Source organism: Argiope bruennichi, chromosome X2, assembly GCF_947563725.1.
Source record: "Argiope bruennichi chromosome X2, qqArgBrue1.1, whole genome shotgun sequence".
NCBI classification, from domain to species: domain Eukaryota; kingdom Metazoa; phylum Arthropoda; class Arachnida; order Araneae; family Araneidae; genus Argiope; species Argiope bruennichi.
Window position 1 is genome coordinate 30,840,841 of NC_079163.1, and position 23,371 is coordinate 30,864,211.

Here is a 23,371-nt window from a genome sequence, read left to right on the forward strand (position 1 = left end):
AAAAAAATGCGTCGTTAGACTTTTTTTTTTTTTTTTTTTTTTGTAAACGCACATTATTTACCGAAGATTCTAGTTTAAATAAGAAGCAAGATATTTCAAATAATCTGTTCTTAAAATTTCAGTGCTAAATCCACAGATGATTGAGTTCATCCACTTCTAGTTTACAGTGTTTTCAAATAAGTTTCTCGGATTTTAAGCTCAATTAATCAATCAAATGTAAGATATTGTAATACTTCCTATGGCTGTAATTAGATACTTAGTACAATTCCCAGAAAACTTACCGATATAAATTATATTATTGCTTTGACTACAAGCCAAAACAAACATTTTTGATTTAAATAAAAGAGCTTATAAACCGTCTAAAGGACGCTAAAGGTATTCTGAATCTTAAGTAAGCATACAGCTTATTGTGATCATAAGTAAGCAACAACAGATATGATTTTCCACAAGACGAATGGGTTATAATCGTAGAAAAAACAACTTGTGTGATAAAGTTTTCCTACTGGAGGTATATTCTTGCTTTTTGTGTAAAATTAAAGGTTTCTAAATTAAACTTTCGGTTAGACGTAATAATAGATATCAATATAAAGAAACGACCGTCATATACAAGTTTAAAATAGTTGATACTATGTTACACAAAATAATTAGATATAAGTAGCTATAAAAATCCAATTTTGGTTCAAAATCCTTCTCAAAATTCTTGAAAAGGAGCGTCGACCTTATTCACAAAAGATTTATTGCAATTTTGTAAACGAGGATGAAAATGAATGCACGATTAATGAGCTTCTCTAAAATTGAATATATCTAGTACATTGAAAAAGGAACCAGAAAATTTGGAACCATTTGTTGGCATGTTATTTAGCATATAAAAAATTTCAAATGAAGAAGATTCAACATCGCAAGATTTGCCCCCAAGAACTCAAATAAAAAATGAACATCAAGCTAATTAAGCATTTGATGCTCATTTTATAAATTTATTCATCTACTATATGGTAGATTTAAAATAAAATGTACATTTAATTTGATAACAAAATAAATCAAAATATTTCATGTCTTAACTTTAATTATGATGAAAAGAATTATTTAATTAATAAATCTGGCTTCTAATTAAAAAATGTACTTTACCTTTTTTCCCCGCCAATATAGATTAAAAGACTTGCATGATTTCAAACACAATTTTAAGTTCCATTCGAAATTTAAAAAATTACTAAAAATTAACTTGCCTCGACTTTGAAAGCAATTTGCTTGTCTTCGATGTATTCTAAATTTGCTATAGCATCTTTTGAAAAGCCAGAAAGAAGATTAAATACGCGTGTTTTATCCAGAAATTTTAACCCCATCTGGCAGTGACTAACCAGTACAGTGTTAGAAAGAAAACAACAAATTTTCAAAAACATTTTGTTAATACTGTACAAATTTTATGGATATTTAAACATGCTACGCGCATTTTCGATTGTGTTTTGTGAAATTTGCCCCAGCCCAATTGGCCATTAAAATCTCATGACGTGTCTGTGGCGAAAGGAATTGATCATATTTTGAAGTACTTCAGTTGTCATCATATAGTATCACATGCCATTCGATAATACGTATTCAGCCTGTGATTTTAACACAAAATCAAAAAATATCCACCCATTATGAGCATTTTCTAATAGCTATTAAATCTGGATAAGAAGAGATGAGAAGATATGTATTTAATAATGCACTTCAGGAGGGTTTTTTGAAAAATAAAAACTGACAAATAGAATGAAGAATATTCGATTAATTTTATTTCCTAATATGTAAAACATATTACCATAAGCCAAAACAATGATGTAAAAGAAATAATTTTGTCCTTAAAAGTCTATATTTGAAGACAAAAGAATACTCGATATATTATGAAGTTATCACGCGCAGTACAATTCGATGAAAGTATGCACCACGATGAAGTCTCTGTTTAGCTGTTATTTCAGGCAGCGTAGGTGATGGGGACTTATGATTCCAATATGGGATGTCGTTCATCAGATGCAGCCAAATTTCTTGGAGATCTGTAATTACGTTTGAAGGCAAAAACAAAAGACACAGCAACCTACAAAGAAAATAATTTTAATTGATACAATCTGAAAGATTAATTTAGAAATGCAATAGAATATAAAATACTACACGATCAATACATAAAATATGTAAAAGACAAAATGCATGCAACAGATTGGAAATTTGCTTCAAATTTTTTTTTCTGCTAAAAACTACTTTATGTAGGAAGTTAAATATATTTCTCTTCTGGAATTTTAAATTGACACGGTTATTAAATAAAAAACAAAGTCCCAATTGTGCATTATTAGGTGCAGCAATTTTCGCAAAATATGAAAGAAAAAAATTCTTATGGCATATTTTTAAATTCATTATTGAATTATTAATAATGTCTTGTTAGATGGATTCCAATTTGTTCCAATTTTTAATTTAATAATTTTAATGATAAACTACACTCATTAATTTTCAATAGTAAACTTGAAATCCATAATCTCATGCGTTGATTCCTGATCTAATCTAGTATCTGAGAAGATACGACATTCGTAGATTAGTTTCCTATTAACATATATGGTCTGAAAGTTATAATATTATACCATTGTAGTTAACATCTTAACAATTTCAAATACTTAAGTTAATTGATTAAACTCCATGGATTATAAATTATTATTATGAAATTTTACTATTGGCGGATAAATACTTGAACTTTAGATAACAATTTTGAACTTTCGATAATAGGAATAGTCAAGAAAGTATCTTATTATTTTAAACGAGCAATTCTTGTATTTATTTATTTATTTCGTGTATCTCGGAAACGGCTGTAATGATTTGGATCAAATTTTGCACTTAGATAAGGTTTTGCTTTTTAAATTTATCTACATAAGTGTCTTTCCAGAAAAAACGCGAGTTTCACACAATTTTTTTGTCACTAACTATTAGATAAATATATTTAAGTTCGACTTCGAAGTACAGTAAAGTGGTCAGAACAACATGAATGATGTGTGTGTTACGGATCCGCGGTTCGAGTCCCGCTTTTTGCTTTATTTTTTTCTATCTGCTCTCATGCTGATAATATCACATAGCGCCATCTCGTATCCGATTTCACCATGGTTAAGCTGAGTGTAAGTTCAAAAATATAAGTAATGATAGATGAACTGTTAAATGAATACTGTAATATAGCAAATTGCTTCGATTAACATGTTAAACTAACTGCATTCATGATTTTTTTATTTTTATTTAAATGACCAGTTCATATGTAGGCAAGATTGAAAAAATATTCATATGTAATCAGTATGTGATTCGTATCTAAATATATCCTCTAAAAAAACAGAATTTTACAAAAAAAAAAAAAAAAAAAAAAAAAAAAAATGCCTAGTGAAGCTTGGTTTTCCAGATATTTCCTCTTTAAAAACGTGAATACTCAACGGGGGGGGGGGGGGGAGCCGCGAGAGGGAGATAACTCGATGAGAACTTGCCGCTTGAGTAAGAAAGTAGAAAGTACATAACACAGCACAGTAAGAATTTTACAGCTGATTAACGGTCCCATCGAAGGTGAAAGGACCGACCCCTCTTCTGAAGATCCGCCGCACGAGATGTCTACTTGTGTGGTTTATAGCTTTTGTATTATTGTCTGGTGCATTCTGAACTTTTTATAACACCGCATATCCATTAAAGGTGGGACAGGTCTTTATTGTAATCAATACTAGAATTTTTTATTATGATCCGACTGTACTATTATACAATCAAACTTAGATCCCAAGATCAGATTTTGTATACTATATAAAAAGTTGGATCTTCAGTGGTATGAAGATATTTAAACAATATTATATTATCAAAATAGACTTCGCTTCTATTTGATAAGCAGTAGACCATATCTAAGTCATGTAAGATTTGGAAAAAAAATCACTAAAAAATAGCATGATAGCATGACGTTAACCCCAGGGTCAACTCAAGAAGACCAGCTTTAAGAGGAGTGGATCCCGATTCGAAAGAAGAAATTTTAGTTAACAATTTATATATATTTTAAGAATCTAAAGATTTGGAATTAATGAAAAAAAAATGGGTTTGTACTCCTCTCGACTTTCCACAATATGATGCATTATATGCTAGTATAATTAAGAGAAACGTACGAGCGATTCTTTTCACTCATTAGGAAACAAAATTCTATGCAAAATTAGAATTTTTGTAATCAGCAAACATAACACATTTCATTTATCTAAGATGTTGCATTTTCAGTAAGTTTTCACATGCCCATAAACAGACTGACAGACAGTCAGTGAACTCTTTCACACATTTGGTTCAAAATATGAGACAAATGTACGACTAGATAATAAACTATATGCATAATTTAATCTTTCTAATTCTTTTCGTTTTGAGTTATCATCCATTCGCTCAAACAAGCAGATTTACCAGCATTCGGATTTCATTTAAAATTTAATCAAAATAGGAAATTTTGTTATTATCACCACAAACAAATTTCATGCGTTGCTCTTGGGTTTCGCATTAGACTGACTTAATTTCAAATATAGCATTTTTTCCCCTTACTGATTGAGGTCTAGAAAGTGGAGATTCGTCAAAGTTTCGAGGTTGAATTTATTGAAGACTGCCCCCCTTTATTATATATGTTATATGCTACAATATAAGTAAAAAAAAAAATCAAACTCTTAAATTCTTTAATTCAATTTTGCACTCTCTGAAAATACATGCAAAGCATTCAGTTTACTTAATGTAACTCTAGTAACACTACTGAACTGAGTTGTGAGTCAACATCATTTTTGGGCGAGTTTCCTTAAGCGCTGGGGCCAATTAGAGGCAACTGATTTAATCGGCTGAAAGCCGACCCTGCAACCCAAATCAAGGGCAAAAGATTGAATCACTCAAGGCCCTCGACACTAAATGATATTGGGGGAAGAAATGCTTTAAAAAAAATGCGGAAACGTCTGTAACGAATTTAGACATTTTGCGGCTTTGAACAGGCCTACATCAACAGGTTAATTTTTTTTTTTTTTATTTTAGTAACTTTGATAACGCAGATGTAATTTTTCTTATTTATTTTTGATATATATAACCATGGAAATAGTTACAAATTCTTAAAAATTAACCTTAACTATTAATTAGTGATTTTGTCAAATAAGCAAATGGAAGCATCTAATTATCATGATAGATTATAAAGTAATAATGAACTCCAAAAAATATAATACCAAAATTATTATTTTACAGGACTATGAAGTGGAAGATAATATAAGTTAAATGAATAATTAATATATCATTATATTCCTACCATTATTCCTACCATTTTATAATGTATAGGATTTGAATTTTTTAACATTCATTTTAAAATGAAGTTAATTACATTTTTTAATTAACCTGTCTTTGGTCCCTCCCATTCCTTCCTAAGTAGCTACCGAGCCCGGAATCTGCCACTAAATATTTCTACATTTGAATATTATCCCGCAATTTCTGCGCATTTCATTTTAGAAGCAGTGTTGGTAATGCATTTAATCTCATTCTTCTGGCATACAGTTAGCCCCAATTGTATAGTTCTAGTCTTAATTGAATGTCAAGAAAAGATTAGAATTTTTTTGCAAATCTGAAACCTTATAAGATTTTTTACTAAAGGACTGAAGACGATTTTTCAACTTTCGTAAAGAAGGAATGAAATCACATTTATCTTCGAGTTTTGTCTTTCTCAATACCACAAATAGTACAATATTTATTTAAAAATAAAATAACTCATTTGAATTACATCTAATTTTTTTTTCTGGAAAATTATATTAGCCTTATCAATTGCCGACTCAACTTTAGAAAGATCTTTCTCAAAGTTGAAAATAATAATAAAATGTTATTATTTTCAACTTTGACATTTAACATCAGTCAAGAACGATTCGCCTCCTTAATGCTTTTAACCAAATTAGCGTTAAGAAAAACTAAGAAGTTTTGAAAGAAAATGTTATGAAAATCACAGCTATTGTCTTCGAGTTCTCGCACGGACGAAGAGAGAGAATTGATTGGAACGAGGGACGATGGTAGCGTTATCAAATAAATAAATATTCTATCTGTATATATTGGAAAGAAATAGTTCGCTCGCTTTATCCCAACTCACCCCTATAATAAGTGTTATATTTTTCAAATAATTCTAATTCTTAACATACAAAATATAAATACACATAAAAATACAAAAATTATGAAATTAGCGAAATATTTTAGTTCTTCATCATTAGCAGCCATTGTAAGAAAACTTACAATTAACCCTCCAGCTGCGTATCCCGCGATTTACGCGGGTTGGCAATCAGTTCATTTTCTGTTGCATCCCTCGTTTTTCGCAGTTTAGAGCGTGTATTTTTATGATTACAAATGTTTATTATATTATATTATTATCGTGTAAGATAAAGTATCAGTTCACTTTCTTTGAAAAATATTTGAACTTATTTGCAAACATCGCATTTAAATAGTGATTTTAAAGAATTACGCAGTCAGAGGGTTAATATTTTAGTTTGAATATATTCGAATGTAATTACATTGTCTTCCAATAAATTTTTCACAAAATGAAAACGTATATTCATATTTCTTGATTTATTCAAAAACCTAGTGCATTTAATTCACTGAATTGCTGCTTGACTATACGGGTTTAAGGCTACTGCATCATTTATATATTGTTCACATTCTAGTTCAGACAATAAATTTATAATTTATATCATGTCTTTATAAAGTTCAGAAATTGAAACAGAATAAATAATGATGAATCGAAGCATTCAAATTCCTACAAACTGATTCATGTTTTACTATTTTCATATCTAAAAATCTAAGTTTTATTACCAAGCATTTCAAATCATTTTTAATCTTGGTAACAATTTCGTGACACATTTCATAATTATTACAGAAAATAGCTAAAACATTTACACACATGCAGAAAATAAGGTAATTTGGGCCATTTTTTTCGTAAGGAAAACACAATAGTCAGAAGGCAACAACATTAATCAAAACTTTCCTAATTCACCTTTTTTATAGTTATGTATCAATTTCTACCCAATTGTGGTAAGCCATAAACACTATTTTTTCACTTTACAAACCTTTTCTTCTCCAATTAATTTTTCATAACCTGGTGTAGGTAACATATGAACGGTTTTTTATAATTTACTATACAAATATACAATTTTTAGATCAAAGGACTTAACAAACAAATTTAATTTTGATGCAAGTGCAATTAATAATTGTACATTCTATATTTAACACAGGAAAATATGATTCTGAATTTTCCTTATATTTTATTACTTTATATAATTTCGTATATTATGTAATATTTTGTGCGGTAAGTAGGCATTTTTTTTTAAATGAACTTCTTCTAATGCGGCAGTCTTTTGATTTGATGCCTTCGAAAGACTAAGAGTCTATCATATTTATTTAAAATCGATTATATTTATGCTTTTCTATGCATTCATTACTTACAGTAACAACTTCAAGTGCAAGCAAAACATATATTGCTTCTCCCATATCTAAGTAGTAGTATGCAAAGCCTGCAATGAAGGAACCTGAAAAACAACTGCAAAAGACATTGGCTATAACTAATGAATTCAAAAGAAGAAAATTTCAGACTGCTAATACTAAAAAAAAAAAATGTTGCTAAAAATTTAATAGCTTGAACATAAAAAAATTTAAGATTAAGAAAAATAATTTTAAGTGTTCTTTCAACAGAATAATTTTTTATAAATATTTAGGGTGTCTATTCGATTCGTGGCGCAATAATTAGCTTCTAAATCGTTAAACAGGCATCTATTTTCAGTTGCAAAAATACTTTGAGTGAAGTAAAAAAATATTTTTATGTTATTTGAGAGAATAAATGTACTGTTGAAATAATTATGAAATTTGCCTTTTTATTCATTTTTCCGGTTCTGTTTTTCATATTTAGAAAAATATCCTCGATACACTAACAGCCAATATTGTTTGCTGAAGTGAAGTACATTCTTTTAATCAAAAAATGTTTCGCTTTTTTAAAAACCATTGCCTGAATCCCGAAGCTTTGATTTTTTTAAATTTTAGATCAATTTAGGCTTAGATTTGCTTCTAGGAGACAGAATCCATGGATTTTATAATATTCTTTGAATCAGCCTTTGAAATAGTTTAATATAATCTAAAAGAGTGGTATTCAAAGCTTCATAGAGGATCAGTTTGGGCTATAGAAGTATAGAGCTTTTTAGTTTAATATATTACTTCACCAAGAATATTTAACATATTCTTGACGAAGTAATATAATATAAGAATAATATAACCGAGGGAAATGAAAAAATTTAGATTCTATGATTTTTTATCAGCATTGAAAAACACAAGAAAATTATTTGACTCCATATTAAAGTATTAAATTGTTCAAGCAACATAAAAAAGTTATTCGTTATTTCATTCAAAGGAGTTTTCTTAATGGAAGTATATGCCTATCTTTAATGATTTAGAAATTATAATCGGGGCCACGAACAAGAGTGGACACTCTATATATTAAACATTCTGCAAAGCAACAACAGTATATTATCAAATTTCTCTATTGTAGCTTACAGAAAATTCTTATTAAAATGATAAATGTGACAGCTTGTTTTTTTATGAACTGAAAAATGTTCCTAGTGTCTAACAAAAGTATGTGAATTATCTATGAACAAAAATGTATTCGAAAAGAATTAAGAAAATCCATCTTCAAATAAGAATCGAAAGAATTATTTACTTTTGATTAACTCGAAAATAATGCAGTGATAATTATCTTCAAGAATTAAATTATTGTTGATAGTCATAGAATCATTATGGAATGAATGAGGTAAATAGATTTAAATTTTCTTCTGAAAATATAATATTGTTGCATTTTTTTGTTAAAAATTTATACTTATTGAAATAGAGTGACAAAAATTTTAAAAAATATCTTCCCATGTTTATAAAAAGAAATATATAAACAATTAGTAAAAAGGATGCGCAATTTGAATTTTAGCTTTTAATACACTTTGTTCTACATTCTTTAATTCTACAAAATATTTATAAAAAATGTAATTAAATAATTTTAAACTCCTAAAATGTAGGAGAAATGAGCGAAATTGTTGAAAAGTATAATTTTTTCAAATACATTGTTTATTTGAAAATATAATGTTTTTAAGTGTATTTGGAAATGTCATTCTAGTTCTTCTACTTACTTCTGACAGAATTCTAATTTGGTTTTATTTCAATTAAGAAAAAATAATAAAAATCACATATAAAGTAACTGTGAATTATATTTAAAAGAACTACTTTTTCAAATAAATTTTTAAAAATAATTTTAAAAATACATTTAAATAATCATTTTAACGCAAACTGATATTTAATATATATATATATATATATATATATATATATATATATATATATATATATATATATATATATATATATATATATATCGTTGGAAAAAATCGTTGGGGAAAATCGTTGACGTTTCATCGTTTTCATATTTCGACAATCATACAGTCATTAATACTTACCCTAATAAAGCTCCAAAACAAAACATTGTGGGGATGAGAAGGGGTTCTTGGGTCCCATTAAGGCTCTGTCTTGATCTGAAACATACATACATATGTAAAAACTGAATGTTAAAATAACATCTTTATAAAAGTTTTCATTTCTCAACGAAAAAAAACAAAACAAAATATTATTAAAATTTTGTTTTATTTTATTTTATTTCAATTTTTTTTTTGTTTTGTTAATACTGTCTTTCCTTATTTGTAACCAAATGATTTTCTTCTCTCCCCCCCTCCTCCCCCCCCTTTTTTTTGCCCCTTCTCCTTTTTCAATATTTTCTTTTTGGTTCTTCCTTTGACCAAATATATTAATTAATACTGCACAAATAATTTAAATTATTTAAGAATACATTTTGAAAAAGTAAGATAATTCGATTATAGACTCCACATTAAAAAATCAGCAAGGATGTTTTGCTCTCGATTTTCCCATATACTAACACAATATGGCGTTTTCGTGTTTCATAGAAATGACGAAAACTGAGTATGGATTTTTGGTGTCTTCTTTAACACCAATTGGGCAAAAATTTGATATAGATCTGTAATTTTGATGGTAAAACTTTAGACTAAATTTCATACATCTAGGTCCATGCGTTTTTAATTAAATTATCATATTCAAGTATACTAGGACAGATAGACAAATTGACTCTTCTGTATAAGGTTTCCTTCAAATTTTGACAGAAATCTTCAAATTAGGTATAAAGAACAGGTACCGAATTTCCTTTATCTTGACAAAAATGATTTGAGGCATCATTTTCACCAACAGACAAACAATTATAATTCCGAAAATAGGTGTTGTTGGACTCAAGGCGGTCTAACACGAGGAAATTCGTCGAAATATTGTGGTTGAATATTACCTGTACCTGCACACTTCTTAACGAAAAAATAAAAATAATAAATTCACTTTCTCCCGCAGAGGGAAGGAAGGACAAGAGCAATAACCTCACCGGGGAGGCTTTTGAAACGTTTTGAAGGACAAGAAGAAAGTGTGCCAAAAGAAGTCTGAGTAGTGGTTTCAAATATATAGGATTTATTTTATCGGCAACGTGATTTATTTTTATCTTTAAAAATAGAGTCAAACGTGTTTTTAGATCCACGTGTTCCAGTCTTCCGATTTCCATCTCTGTTGCTAGCCGGTGGTGTTTTGTTTGTAGCTTCCCCTTTTAACTTTTAAGCCCGAAATTTCTATCGTTGAAAATTGAGTCTTATCATTACTACCTCGTAAAAAATAAAAAATAAAAATAAAGAAATTAAAATTATAAATAATTTTCACCTTCATTGTCTTTAAAAAACTAGAAAGGTTAGAGAAATTTAAGACATAATTCAAATTCTTTATACTCAAAATTTGCAACATAAGTATCTACTTATATTTAAATTCAAATTTATTCGATGGAGATTGGCAATTATTTAGTATAAAGACACTAAAAAACTATTCAAGATAGCTAAATACATACTAAATAGCCAGCGATAAATGCATTAAAATTTCATTTTAAATTAAATTTGTTTATTTTACTTGATTAATTTTATCTCATTTGCTCTAAATTAAATATACAGATTTAATAATTTCAGAGGTGAATTCAATTTTGCACATTAATCACTTTTGTCATCTATGAATGTTTCATATTTAGGCTTACTTTTCTCGTCTTTTATAATTGTTAAATAAAAATTATTGGACTGCAACAATAATAGAGGGTAAAATACTGAATATAGAATTTATATAAATTAATGCCTTTTTTTCTCTCATAGTCAAAAATACTTTTTTTTTAAATTTTGTAAAAATGAAATGTGAATGTCCTGATGTACTAATAAAATTTGTTTTAAATTGTTAATAATTGAGCTCGCTAATTAATTTAAAATTATCAACCTTACCTGACCTAATATCTGAGCAACAGGGTTTTTTTTTTCAAGCAATCTCAGCACCTTATTAATAAAGGATCAGAAAAGGCATTTAACTGTTAAATGTATTTAAATGAAAGCAAACTTCAATACCGAGAAATTGATTAAAAATGATAATACCAAGATGCAATCGTAATGTAGGTGAAAACAGCTGCCTAATGTAAAAAAAAAAAAAAAAAAAAAAAAAAAATCCGCCTTTGTTTACTTTACTGATCGCATCAACTTAAACAGAGCGTGAACGTGTGATTTATCAAAAATATTAGTTTACCTTACATGTTTGCTTTCTGAAACGGTTAGTACTTTCAAATCTGTGACAACAGCTGTTTGCTCAATAAAGTAACGCTGTAATGCATTACTTGTAAATACTTCCTAATAAAATTAGAATAATATCAATGCTTCAGTTTTGCTCATGGGTCAATGTCAAAATGACCTTCACGTTTGTTCATCCAAACACACCAAATTCATGCATCAGAGAATAGGTGCCGTGATGAATGAAAACGTGTTCTAAATTGCTGTATGGATGTAGAAGCAGACACTGGCTCAACATTTATTTTCTCTGAGTAGGGATTATATAATGCTCATAATTTGTTAGATAGATATTCTATTTTGAAGCGATTTGAAGGGCTACTTATAATAAATATATCATATGCTTTTTATGTGCAAGCTATATTTTTAAAGGCATATGATATACACCAAAGTAACGTTATAATTTTGCCAGAATTTAGAGTAAATAAAAAGCATAAGAAATGTAGCCAGGAAGGAGGGGGATTTCAAAGCCCCTCCCAAAAAAGTAATAAAAAAGTAGAACTATCAGAACAGTAATGTTATTCAGAAGATGAACCGAATTAATTCGACTTTCATTAAAATTTTTACATCTGAAAGATCAGTATATGTATTACATCTGAAAGATGTGGAAATAAAATGAATGAAATGAAATAGTAGTATCTGATTTACAACTGAAATATTAACATTTAATTCTTATTTACTCTTTGTGTTCCAGGGAGGACATTTATTTGCATGAACCATTTATGATAAAGCATATATTTCACATATTTTTAAGTACATTAGGATTACTTTCATGGCTATTTAATTGAGATTAATGATACAGCATCACAGCCAGTAGTATCAACTTATAATTATCATTAATATTAACAAATTCTATTTTGAAGAATATCAGAGCATCTTAAATTCTTTCTATTTTCTACCCAATTTCAATCCATAGAAGTTTCACTGCTCCATTTAGTTCAAAAATCTATTAGTGAGCATCTATCGCCCCTCTTCCCCAAGTACACATTCATATTAAAAAGTATAAACACATAAAACTAAACGCTAATTAATGATAAATGGGGAAAAAATCGTTTAATATAAATACTCGATACATTTTTTCAAAGTGTGAATTACAATTTTTATCTTATCTATCTGTATTTTTACTAATATTATTAATAATAATAATAGTAAAGAGTGGGACAAAAGCAAATATTGGCGAAATTTATGCGAGAAAAAAAAGATCCATTTGGGATATGGACTTATAAAAAACTACCATCTCTGTGCAGAAAAAAAAAAATGTACAATACAGTTAGTTTCCAAATATATCTTGTCGAACCTTTTAAAACCTATGCGTGTTTAATGTCATTTCCTTCGTGTTTCTATTATGATGATCTCCATCATTATTTTAGGCGAAGAACTGTTTTCGGGATCCATTTCTTTTCTCCCATTTCCTTTATGGAAGAGAGAACCTTTTCAATTTGTCATGAGAGCTCTCTCTCCCAGCTGGAAATAGAGTATTGATTTTTTCTAGTGAGAAGCGGTTAGAACTTTCTCCTCTGTCTCCAAGCAGGTTCTGAAAAGCTATTGTAAGAGATAGAAGGCGATTGAATTGTAATAAAAACCTGTTGGTAGACAAGATTTCGCGAAAGGGTAAAGTACTAGGTTGAACAAGCAGATGAATAGCTCTGCAGATGGCCAGGTTTACAATGAATACTTTCCGCCACAGGGGTTCCTTTTTACGCCTTCTGCAGAAAATAGAAAGGACCCCCTGTGGGGGTCCTAGCGGCAATATTCTAGAACTAAATTTTACGCTGAATTAAGCATAAATTTTAAAAAAGAAACCACAAAGAATTCGATTTCCAGTGAGCTCACAAATATAAAATATATACTAGATAAAGAAGTCAATAAGAATCCAAGTCTCAAAGGAGATTTTTTGAAGATTCTACGTCACATTTTGATTAATTCTGCATTAATATATGCATATATAAAAAGAGTTAGTGCGTTTAAAAATCATTTTTAATTCAACGAAGTTTATTCTCACACTATAAAATATATCATAAAATTTTATGGAATGTAGAACTTTTCATTATACCTCTTGGCTTGTTTTTGATGGCAAATATATCGCGAGCTTCTAACAGTGGCAGAGTTTTGTACTTCCTTCAATCATGTCCCATTATTTACCTTTCAATTGACTTAATATCTGTGTTGTAATAATTTTAAAACATATGAATACATATATATATAAAAATTATTTGAAATCATTTTCTTTTTGGTGAAGGGAAATTGTAAAGTTCTATGTAAAATTCTGGATGCATATACAGAAAGACTTCAAATAAAATTGTTTTATCTTTAATACAAAGTTGCTGAAGCTTGAAGAAATCTTAAAGACGTTAATCTAAAATCATCATTCATTGTCGAACTACATTTTTCTTCATTGTTTTTCAATAAATGATTGCTTTATTATTTTTAGCTTAACAGGAACGGCCCAATAGTCTTAAAGATTGTACTTCGAATAAATAACTTCGTTTTCTTTTCTTATTATAATTTGATGTCGCATAATATTTGAATCAAGGGTAACATTTTTTTGTCGAATCAATCAATATCATATAAAACTAAAGGGTATTTTCGTATTGAGTTAGATTATAAAACTACCTTAATATATTAGGGAGAAAAACGAAATTTTAATTTTAAGAAATTCAGTTCGCAAAATTACTTACCCGAGGTCTCTATGAGCCGTATAAACAACGCAGGCTAGCTTTCCTCCAGTGCCAAATCCGCATAGCAAAAGAGCTGAAGATACATTAGCAAGAGTTCTGAAAAACGATGATAAAAATACTATTAATCATTTACTGTAGCAAATTACTGTTTAAGAATTAATATTAGTTCTACAGGTTATTTATAATGTCGGTAACAATTTTTCTGTGTCTAATCATTTATTTTCAGTTCTCAAAGCTTAAATAAGAAAATTTTTCAACTCATTTTCCTACCATCTTTAAAGGTGAATAGATGTGTTCACCAGAAATTACTTTTCAAAACCTGAAAATTCCTACACGAATGGAAAGGAGGGGAGAATTTTTTGTTTTTGGTTTTTGTAGATGTATTTCATAATCAGAAAATTTGACTATGATAGATAAAATAATATACTAATAAACATGGCTTATCTCACGATATTATTCTATAAAAAAGGCGATAAAAATAAATATTTATTTTATTATATGTTTCTAAACAGATTAATATTAACCGCTTAACTATTTTGTCCGAGTGCCATACGTGCATCGATTTATCGAATTTTGATAGTTATAAGCAAAAAATAAACCATTCATAACGATTATAATTCAGTATTAAAATTACTTCGAATACATAGATAAGTCAAGTATTCAATGTATTTCCATTTGAATCAAAATAAAAAAAAAATATTCCCGAAATAGAAGGTGTCATCTTATTAGGTAGTAAAGAAAATAAAACAGTTAAGGGGTTAATCTGGTTTCAAAGTTCAAATTTGCTGCTGAATTAGACAGCAATGATATCCTTAAATGACCCTTCTTTACTCAAATAATTAGTTATTTTAAAATGCTGCACAATGCACATGCATCATTTTTTTTTTTTTTAATATTTCAGTTTGCAGTACTTTTTACATCACCTTTGTAACTTCGTACAGGTTAAACATTCATTCTTCTTGACGAATGAAACCATTCAATGGAATGAGACACCAAACATAGTAATAATTCAGGTATAATGTTTAATGTTATTTCCATTTCACAGAGTTTTGCATACATTGATATTATTACTTGTTGTATAAAATGCTTAATGCGATAAATTTAAGATTTGATATTTAGATAATATTAGGTGACAAAAATTCTGATGCAAATATAATTTTGCTGAGAGACAAGCACTCCTCTGTTTAGTACATTGACAGGTAATTAGTGAATTACCTATTAAAATTACAGCACTAGAAACTATTATTTTCCACATTTTCCTCATTAGCATTCCTTCCACGAGCCCTCGAAGATGTAACTATGTGTTTATAATACTTAAAATATGTGATCTCCATGTTATTCGTCTTTGCTCTCTTTATATAATTATGTGATAAATGTGCTGTCTAAAAGAACCATGATAAAGATATTATTTAATAAACAACAGTTTTAATGAGTACCCTTAAGAGAATGGTGGCAAAATTTCATTTTAATTCACTTATTCTCCATAAATTGATTCCTAAAAGCCAATCGGCTTGTTTGCTGAATTGTAATTTTTTTTTTCCACTTGCATCATGATCAATACATCCAATTTTTATAGTCCCATTTCCAAATACAACTATTTCGTTTGTTTGTTTTTTCAACTTATAATTTAAATTTCAAAGGAGAAAGACAATTTGTAATCATTAACTTATACGAATTACAGTGAAAGAATAGGAAGTAAGATATGTTTCTTTTTCATAAATTTAAATGATAATGATGTCAAAAAATTGATTTCGAGAACATAAATAAAAAGCTTATATGCTCATTTTTTATCCCTTTTTTTTATGTGTGGGGGAATTTTACTTAAATTGATTGCTAAAAAATTAGAGAAAAAAGAAATGTAAAAAAAGGGGAATAATAAAAAAGAGGAAACTATTTTCAGTATTTTGATCCTCTAAATGAGTTAAATGAATCAAGAAATAAGAAGGTGGTGAATTAACTCACCTTCCCCAGTTACAGGGAAATTAATAATACAAATATAAATATAAAAGAATTCAAGTTGTTACTCGAAATGTTTTGTCTGGGGGAGGACAGGAATCCGCAAACAAAATCTACAAAACAGCTAAAAATAGCTGTATGTTCAATAGCGATATTTCAATACATTATATAAGTACACGTAATGTAAACAACATTATTTTTGTTATTAAACTGAAATGTCGTAAGGAAAAAAGTTTTTTTTTTTTTTTCTCTCTAAGATATTTTTTTTTCGTCAGTTATCCAATTATCCAGATTGATTCTGATAACTGTGCATGTACTGTGTGCTGAATTCAACCGTGCATCCAGATTGAAAGTGATAGACGGATTCGTAGGCTATGTTAGATTTTGCTTGAAACTATAATTTACTGAGTATAAAATATATTAATATAATGACATTGGGGGTCATTTGATTGCTATCTCATTTATAATGTCGTTTTCATTCAAATGTACTTGCTTCGTCATGCGTTGAAATAATGGTTATCTGCAATTGTGTTCAACATCTTAAACAAGTGAACAATTTCTTCGAAATCTTTAGAGTCAAAGATGCCTAGATTTTAATTAACTTTACCAGAATTTTTTTTTAATTAGTAATTGTTGAAATTTAAAAACATAGTTTATGCAGTAAAATAATACGCTTATCTTATAGATATAGACGAAAATAACAACAAATCATTACATTTGTTTACAATATTTGCATCAGTGCACTTTGTTTCTTTGAAATAATTTACAGAATTAGACAATTCTTTGAAATTCATGTAATTATTTTGCTTTTCGTTCTTTTCTAGGTAAATAAAACCGAGACGAAAACGTGGATTATTAAAAAAAATAATAATAATAAAAGAGTTTTAACTGAATTTCTTTCTTACTTCAGATTTCATGACACATTCAGTTCTGTGAATTTATTTTCCTTTTTACCCGTTTATGAATGTAAAGAACATTTGATGTATTTAATTGCATTTTATCAATGTTATTGCGAGACTAAATGCTCTAAATGAGTTCCAAAATTTTTAACAGATTCATTATCTTACAGTGTTTTTGCTTGCATGGGGAAAAAAAATAAATAAATAGAAAATAATAAATATGCAATTAAATCAGATTTTGTTTTAAAATTCAGAATCTTGTTGCACAGAAAATCAAATATTGGTTACTGAAATTCAATTCCGTTTAAAAAGTATGTGAAGTACTTTATAGCGTGTTCGAATCAAACGAAACTATTTAAGTGAGTGAAATGATTTTAGATGTTCACTCCTTGAAGTCCTTTTCAGCCACTTTCAAATAATCAAAGTGGAATTTAACACAAACGAACATAGATTAATCATCTCGCGTCTCTTTCCTCCCCCCCCCCTTTTTGTTTCCCACTTCCTGTCATTCGTTATCATGAAACTGTCTTCCCCATAGGGATATTATCTCCCACGTTGTAGAGGGATGGAATGACTAAGAATATTGACTTGTTTCAAAACGCCCTACATGATGATGCCCCAAAATGCCCCACATGAAATGAGAGAGAGTTCTTAAGACTGAGCTCGACAAAGAAAGCGGCGATTAGAATATAGAAAATGGACTGTAATAAATTACCAAGAGACACAGTTCAAGTTCGTTAAAAAAGGGACTGTAATAAATTACCATGCAACACGGTTGAAACTCTTTAATTTGGATCCCAATTTTTACTTTGCAAAATATCCAGCAATGAATATTGCAGATGGCGATATTCTTTTTTTTAAAGGATCATAAAACAAAATCATTATTCTATTAATCTGGACAATTCTTTTTATGTTAAGTTTTAAAATAATTTTTATCAGATTCTTTAGATAAATAACGATAACCAAAACATTCTCTTTGCTTATTGTTTACACTTCCGTTAGGAGAACTTGTGACAAGACATTCTATTTTCCATTAGAAATGCTAAATTTTTCTGTGACATTTAAATGCTAAAGAGAGCGAAGCAGCATTTTTAACGCATTTCTAATCAACATAGGACTTCATTGACAATTTTTAAATAAACTTTTAAATCACTTATAAGGCTTTTTACTCTGATGTTTCTAACAACCTGCTTCTTAAAGTCATTGTTTAGTCCTTCATAAACACTGAATCAATTCCTTTTTGTTTTTAGGATTTCACAAGATATTATGTCAAACAATTTATCGTTTTGAGACATGTACTCCTATTAAAATAGCATATTTAATGCTCTTGAATTATTCTGCTCATACTCTGAGTTAGCGTCCATCATGATTTTATATTGGATAAAAAATAATTATCCAGTGTTTTTTATATTGAATTAGGCAAAATGCTTTAAACGGAACAATGCAGTCAATGCACATTCTCGCATCAAAACTTCCAAAAATGCTATGAAAATAAACGTGTTTCATCATAAATGATAATTGATGATGTCGTACTTTTCTTACTGTGTAGGCCCAATAGATAGCCAAATGAATTATTTGCTCTGTTAGTAGTTCCTTGTTCAGAAACACATAAAAACCTCCAAAAATGAAACCATACTTTATAGGACCAGTGCTATCAATTTAGCTGCCACGCAGAATAGAAGATTGCAAGTGGTTCCTTGCGTGATACTTTATTTCGACATAGCGTGTTGTGCAACAAACACATCATCCATCAACGATTCCTGTCTACACGATACCTGGACCGTAAAAACGGGAAACAATTTTTAAATTTCCGTGTTGTTTTGATGGACGCGTATGAATATGTTGGACCCTACGCCGAAATAATGTTGTTTTGAGTGTGTTCATCTTCAAAAGATTCACTCAATTTTTTTAAGAGGAAATTTTTTTTTAAGAAAAAATGAATTGATTTTTAAAAATATTAACCAGAAAAAAAATTCATTTCGAAGTTCAGAAATCAAAATGATTGACTGTTGTATTAGTGACAATTTAATTTTTGGTAGCTCTTCAACAAGTCAGTTTCATTTTAAAATTAATTATTTGAAGTTTAATATTTCAATACAAAGTTAAGTATTTTAAATTAATTGTAAAATAATATTTGTTTGTTTGGTGTGAAAAAGTATTTTCAAGTTGCGGCAGTAAAGTTCAAATTAATTAATTAAAACTGCATACATTATTTAAGAAAAATTATCTAAATATATGCACACTCGTGTCAATTTTCAAGCGAGGACTATAACGATAGATAATTTTCCTGAGAATTTGTGATAATTTACATGCATCCATTCAACTAATTTTCAAAAAAGTTGCCTTTTCTATTTTTTTAAATCGGCTTTTTTTCTTTTATAGCGAATTTATACGAGACTTTTCATTTAAACAGCAATTATTCAGAGTATTCCAAAATTGCTGACTTAAAAAAAAATGTTTATTGCTTTTTATATATGGCTGCCATTAATAATCTTCTTCATATCTTGATTCATTAAAAGTATAATATTTGGTGGAGTGGTACATTTATTGGTTTAAACACATGAAATACTATGTGACATTTCAAACAAGCAGTCTAGATTATTTGGTATGAAAAGGCTGTATCTCTTATGCATGGTAGACGGATAGCAAGTCTAAAATGAAAGTGAAACTTCTCTTCTAATTCTGGGAAGTGCAGTCGGCTTTATGAGATCTATAAATTACGTCATTATCTTTTCCCCTTCCTCTATGCTTTTAGTAGTACTAGCACCCATGCACTTTGGAAAATAGCTAGCAGCCTAGATAATGGTTAATCTAATAAAGAAACGGCCTTTGGAATAATGGTAGCGAAAATAAAATATTTGCTAAATCATAACCTCAAAACATAAACTTATTTCAAATGTAAGCGTGGTTTATTTTAAAGTAGTATCTAAGGCATTCTCTTTGGAATCATTTTATAGCATAGCCAAAAATTTATAAATATTCCGTGCAAAGACACTAAAAGCTCTTAGTAGAATTCTTTCAATTAAGTTATGTAATATTTTGGTATTAAATAATGAGAGGCTTTTGACTGAAAGCCAATGAGGATATTGCAATTTTTTCTAACCACAAGTTATATTGTAATTACTATTGTAATAAAGTGAATCTCATATATTTTATAACGAAAAAGCGAAGTATTAGGTAAGTGTAGAATATGCAATTTTTTGTGTAACTTCATAAAATGAGAACATAAAAAAATCCTGGCATTCGCTCATGTTTTTTCATATGTTTTAATGATTTCAAGGTCAAATGATAAAAATTTGTTGATTGAGAATCTATTTGCATTAAAGAATAAAAAAGATAATTTAAACTGCTGAAGTCTTTGAAATTTATCAGTAAACGGGATTTTAAGACAAAAGAAGTTGCTGATTAGTCACATAGAATGAATGAATCGGCAGTTACTTCGGTTACATGCTATTACGATTCATTAATATGATATTTGAATAAGCGGCTGATGGCTGCAAATATACCTTAAGGCACTGATTTAACATCTGAAAACGAGCCAAGGAAATTATATTATTTTGCCGTCACATAATCTGAAAATATAACCTAGGACATGGTGAAAAAAGAGAAGAATTTGCTTTAGTATTATTCTAAAATTATTATTATGCAACTGAAATCAGATTAAATAATACCGTAATATAAGGAAAAAAACTTTTTACAGTTTAAATGTACTTAAATATAAAAGGTGCAATGTGTTGTCTTAACTCGTCCTTTATTTTATCAACCGTTGGTCGTAAACACGCACATATATCCAATCACAAAAATCTTTCAAGTAAGGTATATATTTACGTTATGATATTTTTGAGTAAAAAAAAAATCAATTTTATAAAAATCATGAAATTTAACTTTTTATATGGCTACTCGTTCCCTATAGTCATATTTAGCAAAAATTCCTACATACCTTACAAATATAACATAAAAACTTTTGTAGGAAAATAATTGACAGATATTTCATTTTAAAATTGAAGATGAGAATTCATGAGAATTTCGATGTTAGATTGAATTACGCAGATAGAATATGCCAAATTAAGTAGAACTGAAACACTGAAAATCAAAAATGCTCTGGAAGAACCAGATAAATGGTAGCGGAATACAAATGATCAGCGGGGCTATAAAGGACAAGTAAATCGAGTTTATACAAAATTAGAATACTGCTACAGAAACACGTTCGTATCTACACATACACAGCCACACATAAACTGGGTCAGTTCAAATTTTGAGAAGAAATATCTCTTAATTTTTGTTCTACAAAAGTCAAACTTTTTGTGTTATATTCGTTAAAATGTGTGTAAACTTTTACTACTTATAACTCTAGAGAATGGGGGAGCATTAAAATTAAATTTCTCAATTTTTATAAAATTGATTTTTTTTTTGAATATACCGTAACTTGAATGCATATTTCATTTGAAAGATTTTTGTAATTGGAAATGTATGTCTATGATCGATAACTTTGAAAATAAAAGTCGGTTAAAGATAACAAGTTGACATCAAATATGGAATATTCATATGTATAGGATCCAAATTTTTAAGATATTCATATAATCCATATTGTATTGGATATTAAATATTAAAAATACTTGAATATTTGCAAAAATATCAAAATTTAATTCTATATAATTGAGTGTTGTTGGTAAATCAAATTATAGAAGAATGCCGCCATTCTTCTATTTTAAACTCATTAGTATTATTAGGTTATTTTTATTTTCGAATCCATATATAATATATTACATTCCATTTTTCCGGAATATTTCATACATTTAATGACCGATTAATTAACATCATAAATTTAATTATCATTAAGAAAATATCAACTTTATTTACGATAAACATTTGAATGATGAATTTGAAATAAGTGAAGATTCAAAAGAACAAGAAAGTGTCAATATCGTTACAATACTAGAATATGAAAAGAAAATCGTGAAAATAATGAAATCAGGGAAAGAAAAATTGCTTTTTCTTGACAAATAATTTCTGTCATGTAAATCAAATCTAAATTTTATACAATACAATAATAAACGTAGAATAAGCATCAAATTATAATTTAAAAATTTACATAAATATGTATTTAAATGCATGAGAGTTTCTTAAAATATTTTTGATTATAAGAAACGGAACCGGTATTACTTGAAGTTATTGGAGTAAAAAGTATTATCGTGATTTGCAGTTTAGAAGTAATTTAAAACATCTAGCATATACATCAATAAAAATATTATTTTAATACGATAACTTTTTTTTTCTGAATTAAAATTTTTCATTCACAGTAACATTGCTAAATGACATTTTTCCTTCATATCTTTTGGTGGAACGGTGCTTTATTTTTTATAAATGACAGAAAAACGAACTGCCCTTTGATATCTTAATTTACTTTCTGTCGCATTCAAGATCCAACCAAAACAACAGGCGATTTTGTGATAACAAAACATACACTTCGGCTTTTTACACTTACCGAGTTTGAAAATCATGTGACCATGACTGGGTCATTTAAGGTCGCTGAACTTTTTTTTTTTTTCCTTTCACGTTATAAACAAGGGGGGGGGGATTACGTAGAGTATAAAAAATGCCTTTTAAGATATAAAAAAATTATGCTGTTTTAGTAAGTTTGTGTTAATATATTTCTTATACATATAATTTATTTTATATTACTTCTAAATCAAGAAATTATTTATGTTTATCAAAAGAGAGCCTACCTTTATACACGCATGCCTTGTCGATTAAAAAAAAGTTTATTTATTTAGTTTTGAATGCCTGTATAAACGAATGTATCCAAATTGCACAGTTTGTAAAATATTTTCAAAGGTATTCATGGTCTGAATTTAAAAAAAAGAGCAATTTTTAGAGTTGAAATTTAATAATTAGAACTTATTTAAATTCATAGACAATCGTATCAAAAGTATCATGAAGCAGAAAAAAAATATTCACTTCTAGGTTGTTGTGTGTGTGTTTTTTTATCCTAAAATCTGTAAAGCAGGAAAACTAAAATTTTAGTTTAAAATATTCGTTTGTAAAAGAAAAAAAAAATATATTTTTTGTGCATAATTTACACAAAAACAATTGTTTTTGTCACACACTAGAA

At 28.3% G+C, this 23,371-nt stretch overlaps 1 protein-coding gene across 1 annotated transcript in view; it reads right to left on the reverse strand.

The window, feature by feature from the left end:
* Nucleotides 1–1,759: 1,759 nt before the first annotated feature.
* The window catches only part of LOC129960510 (MFS-type transporter SLC18B1-like), a 107,022-nt gene continuing 85,410 nt past the window's right edge, over nucleotides 1,760–23,371 (reverse strand). Inside the window, exons 11-14 of the mRNA XM_056073986.1 lie at nucleotides 14,405–14,500; nucleotides 9,492–9,566; nucleotides 7,450–7,543; nucleotides 1,760–2,065 (exon numbers count right to left, since the gene is read on the reverse strand). Of these exons, the coding sequence (XP_055929961.1) occupies nucleotides 1,970–2,065; nucleotides 7,450–7,543; nucleotides 9,492–9,566; nucleotides 14,405–14,500 (361 nt within the window). The 3' untranslated portion in view covers nucleotides 1,760–1,969. The remainder of the gene's footprint in view (nucleotides 2,066–7,449; nucleotides 7,544–9,491; nucleotides 9,567–14,404; nucleotides 14,501–23,371) is intronic.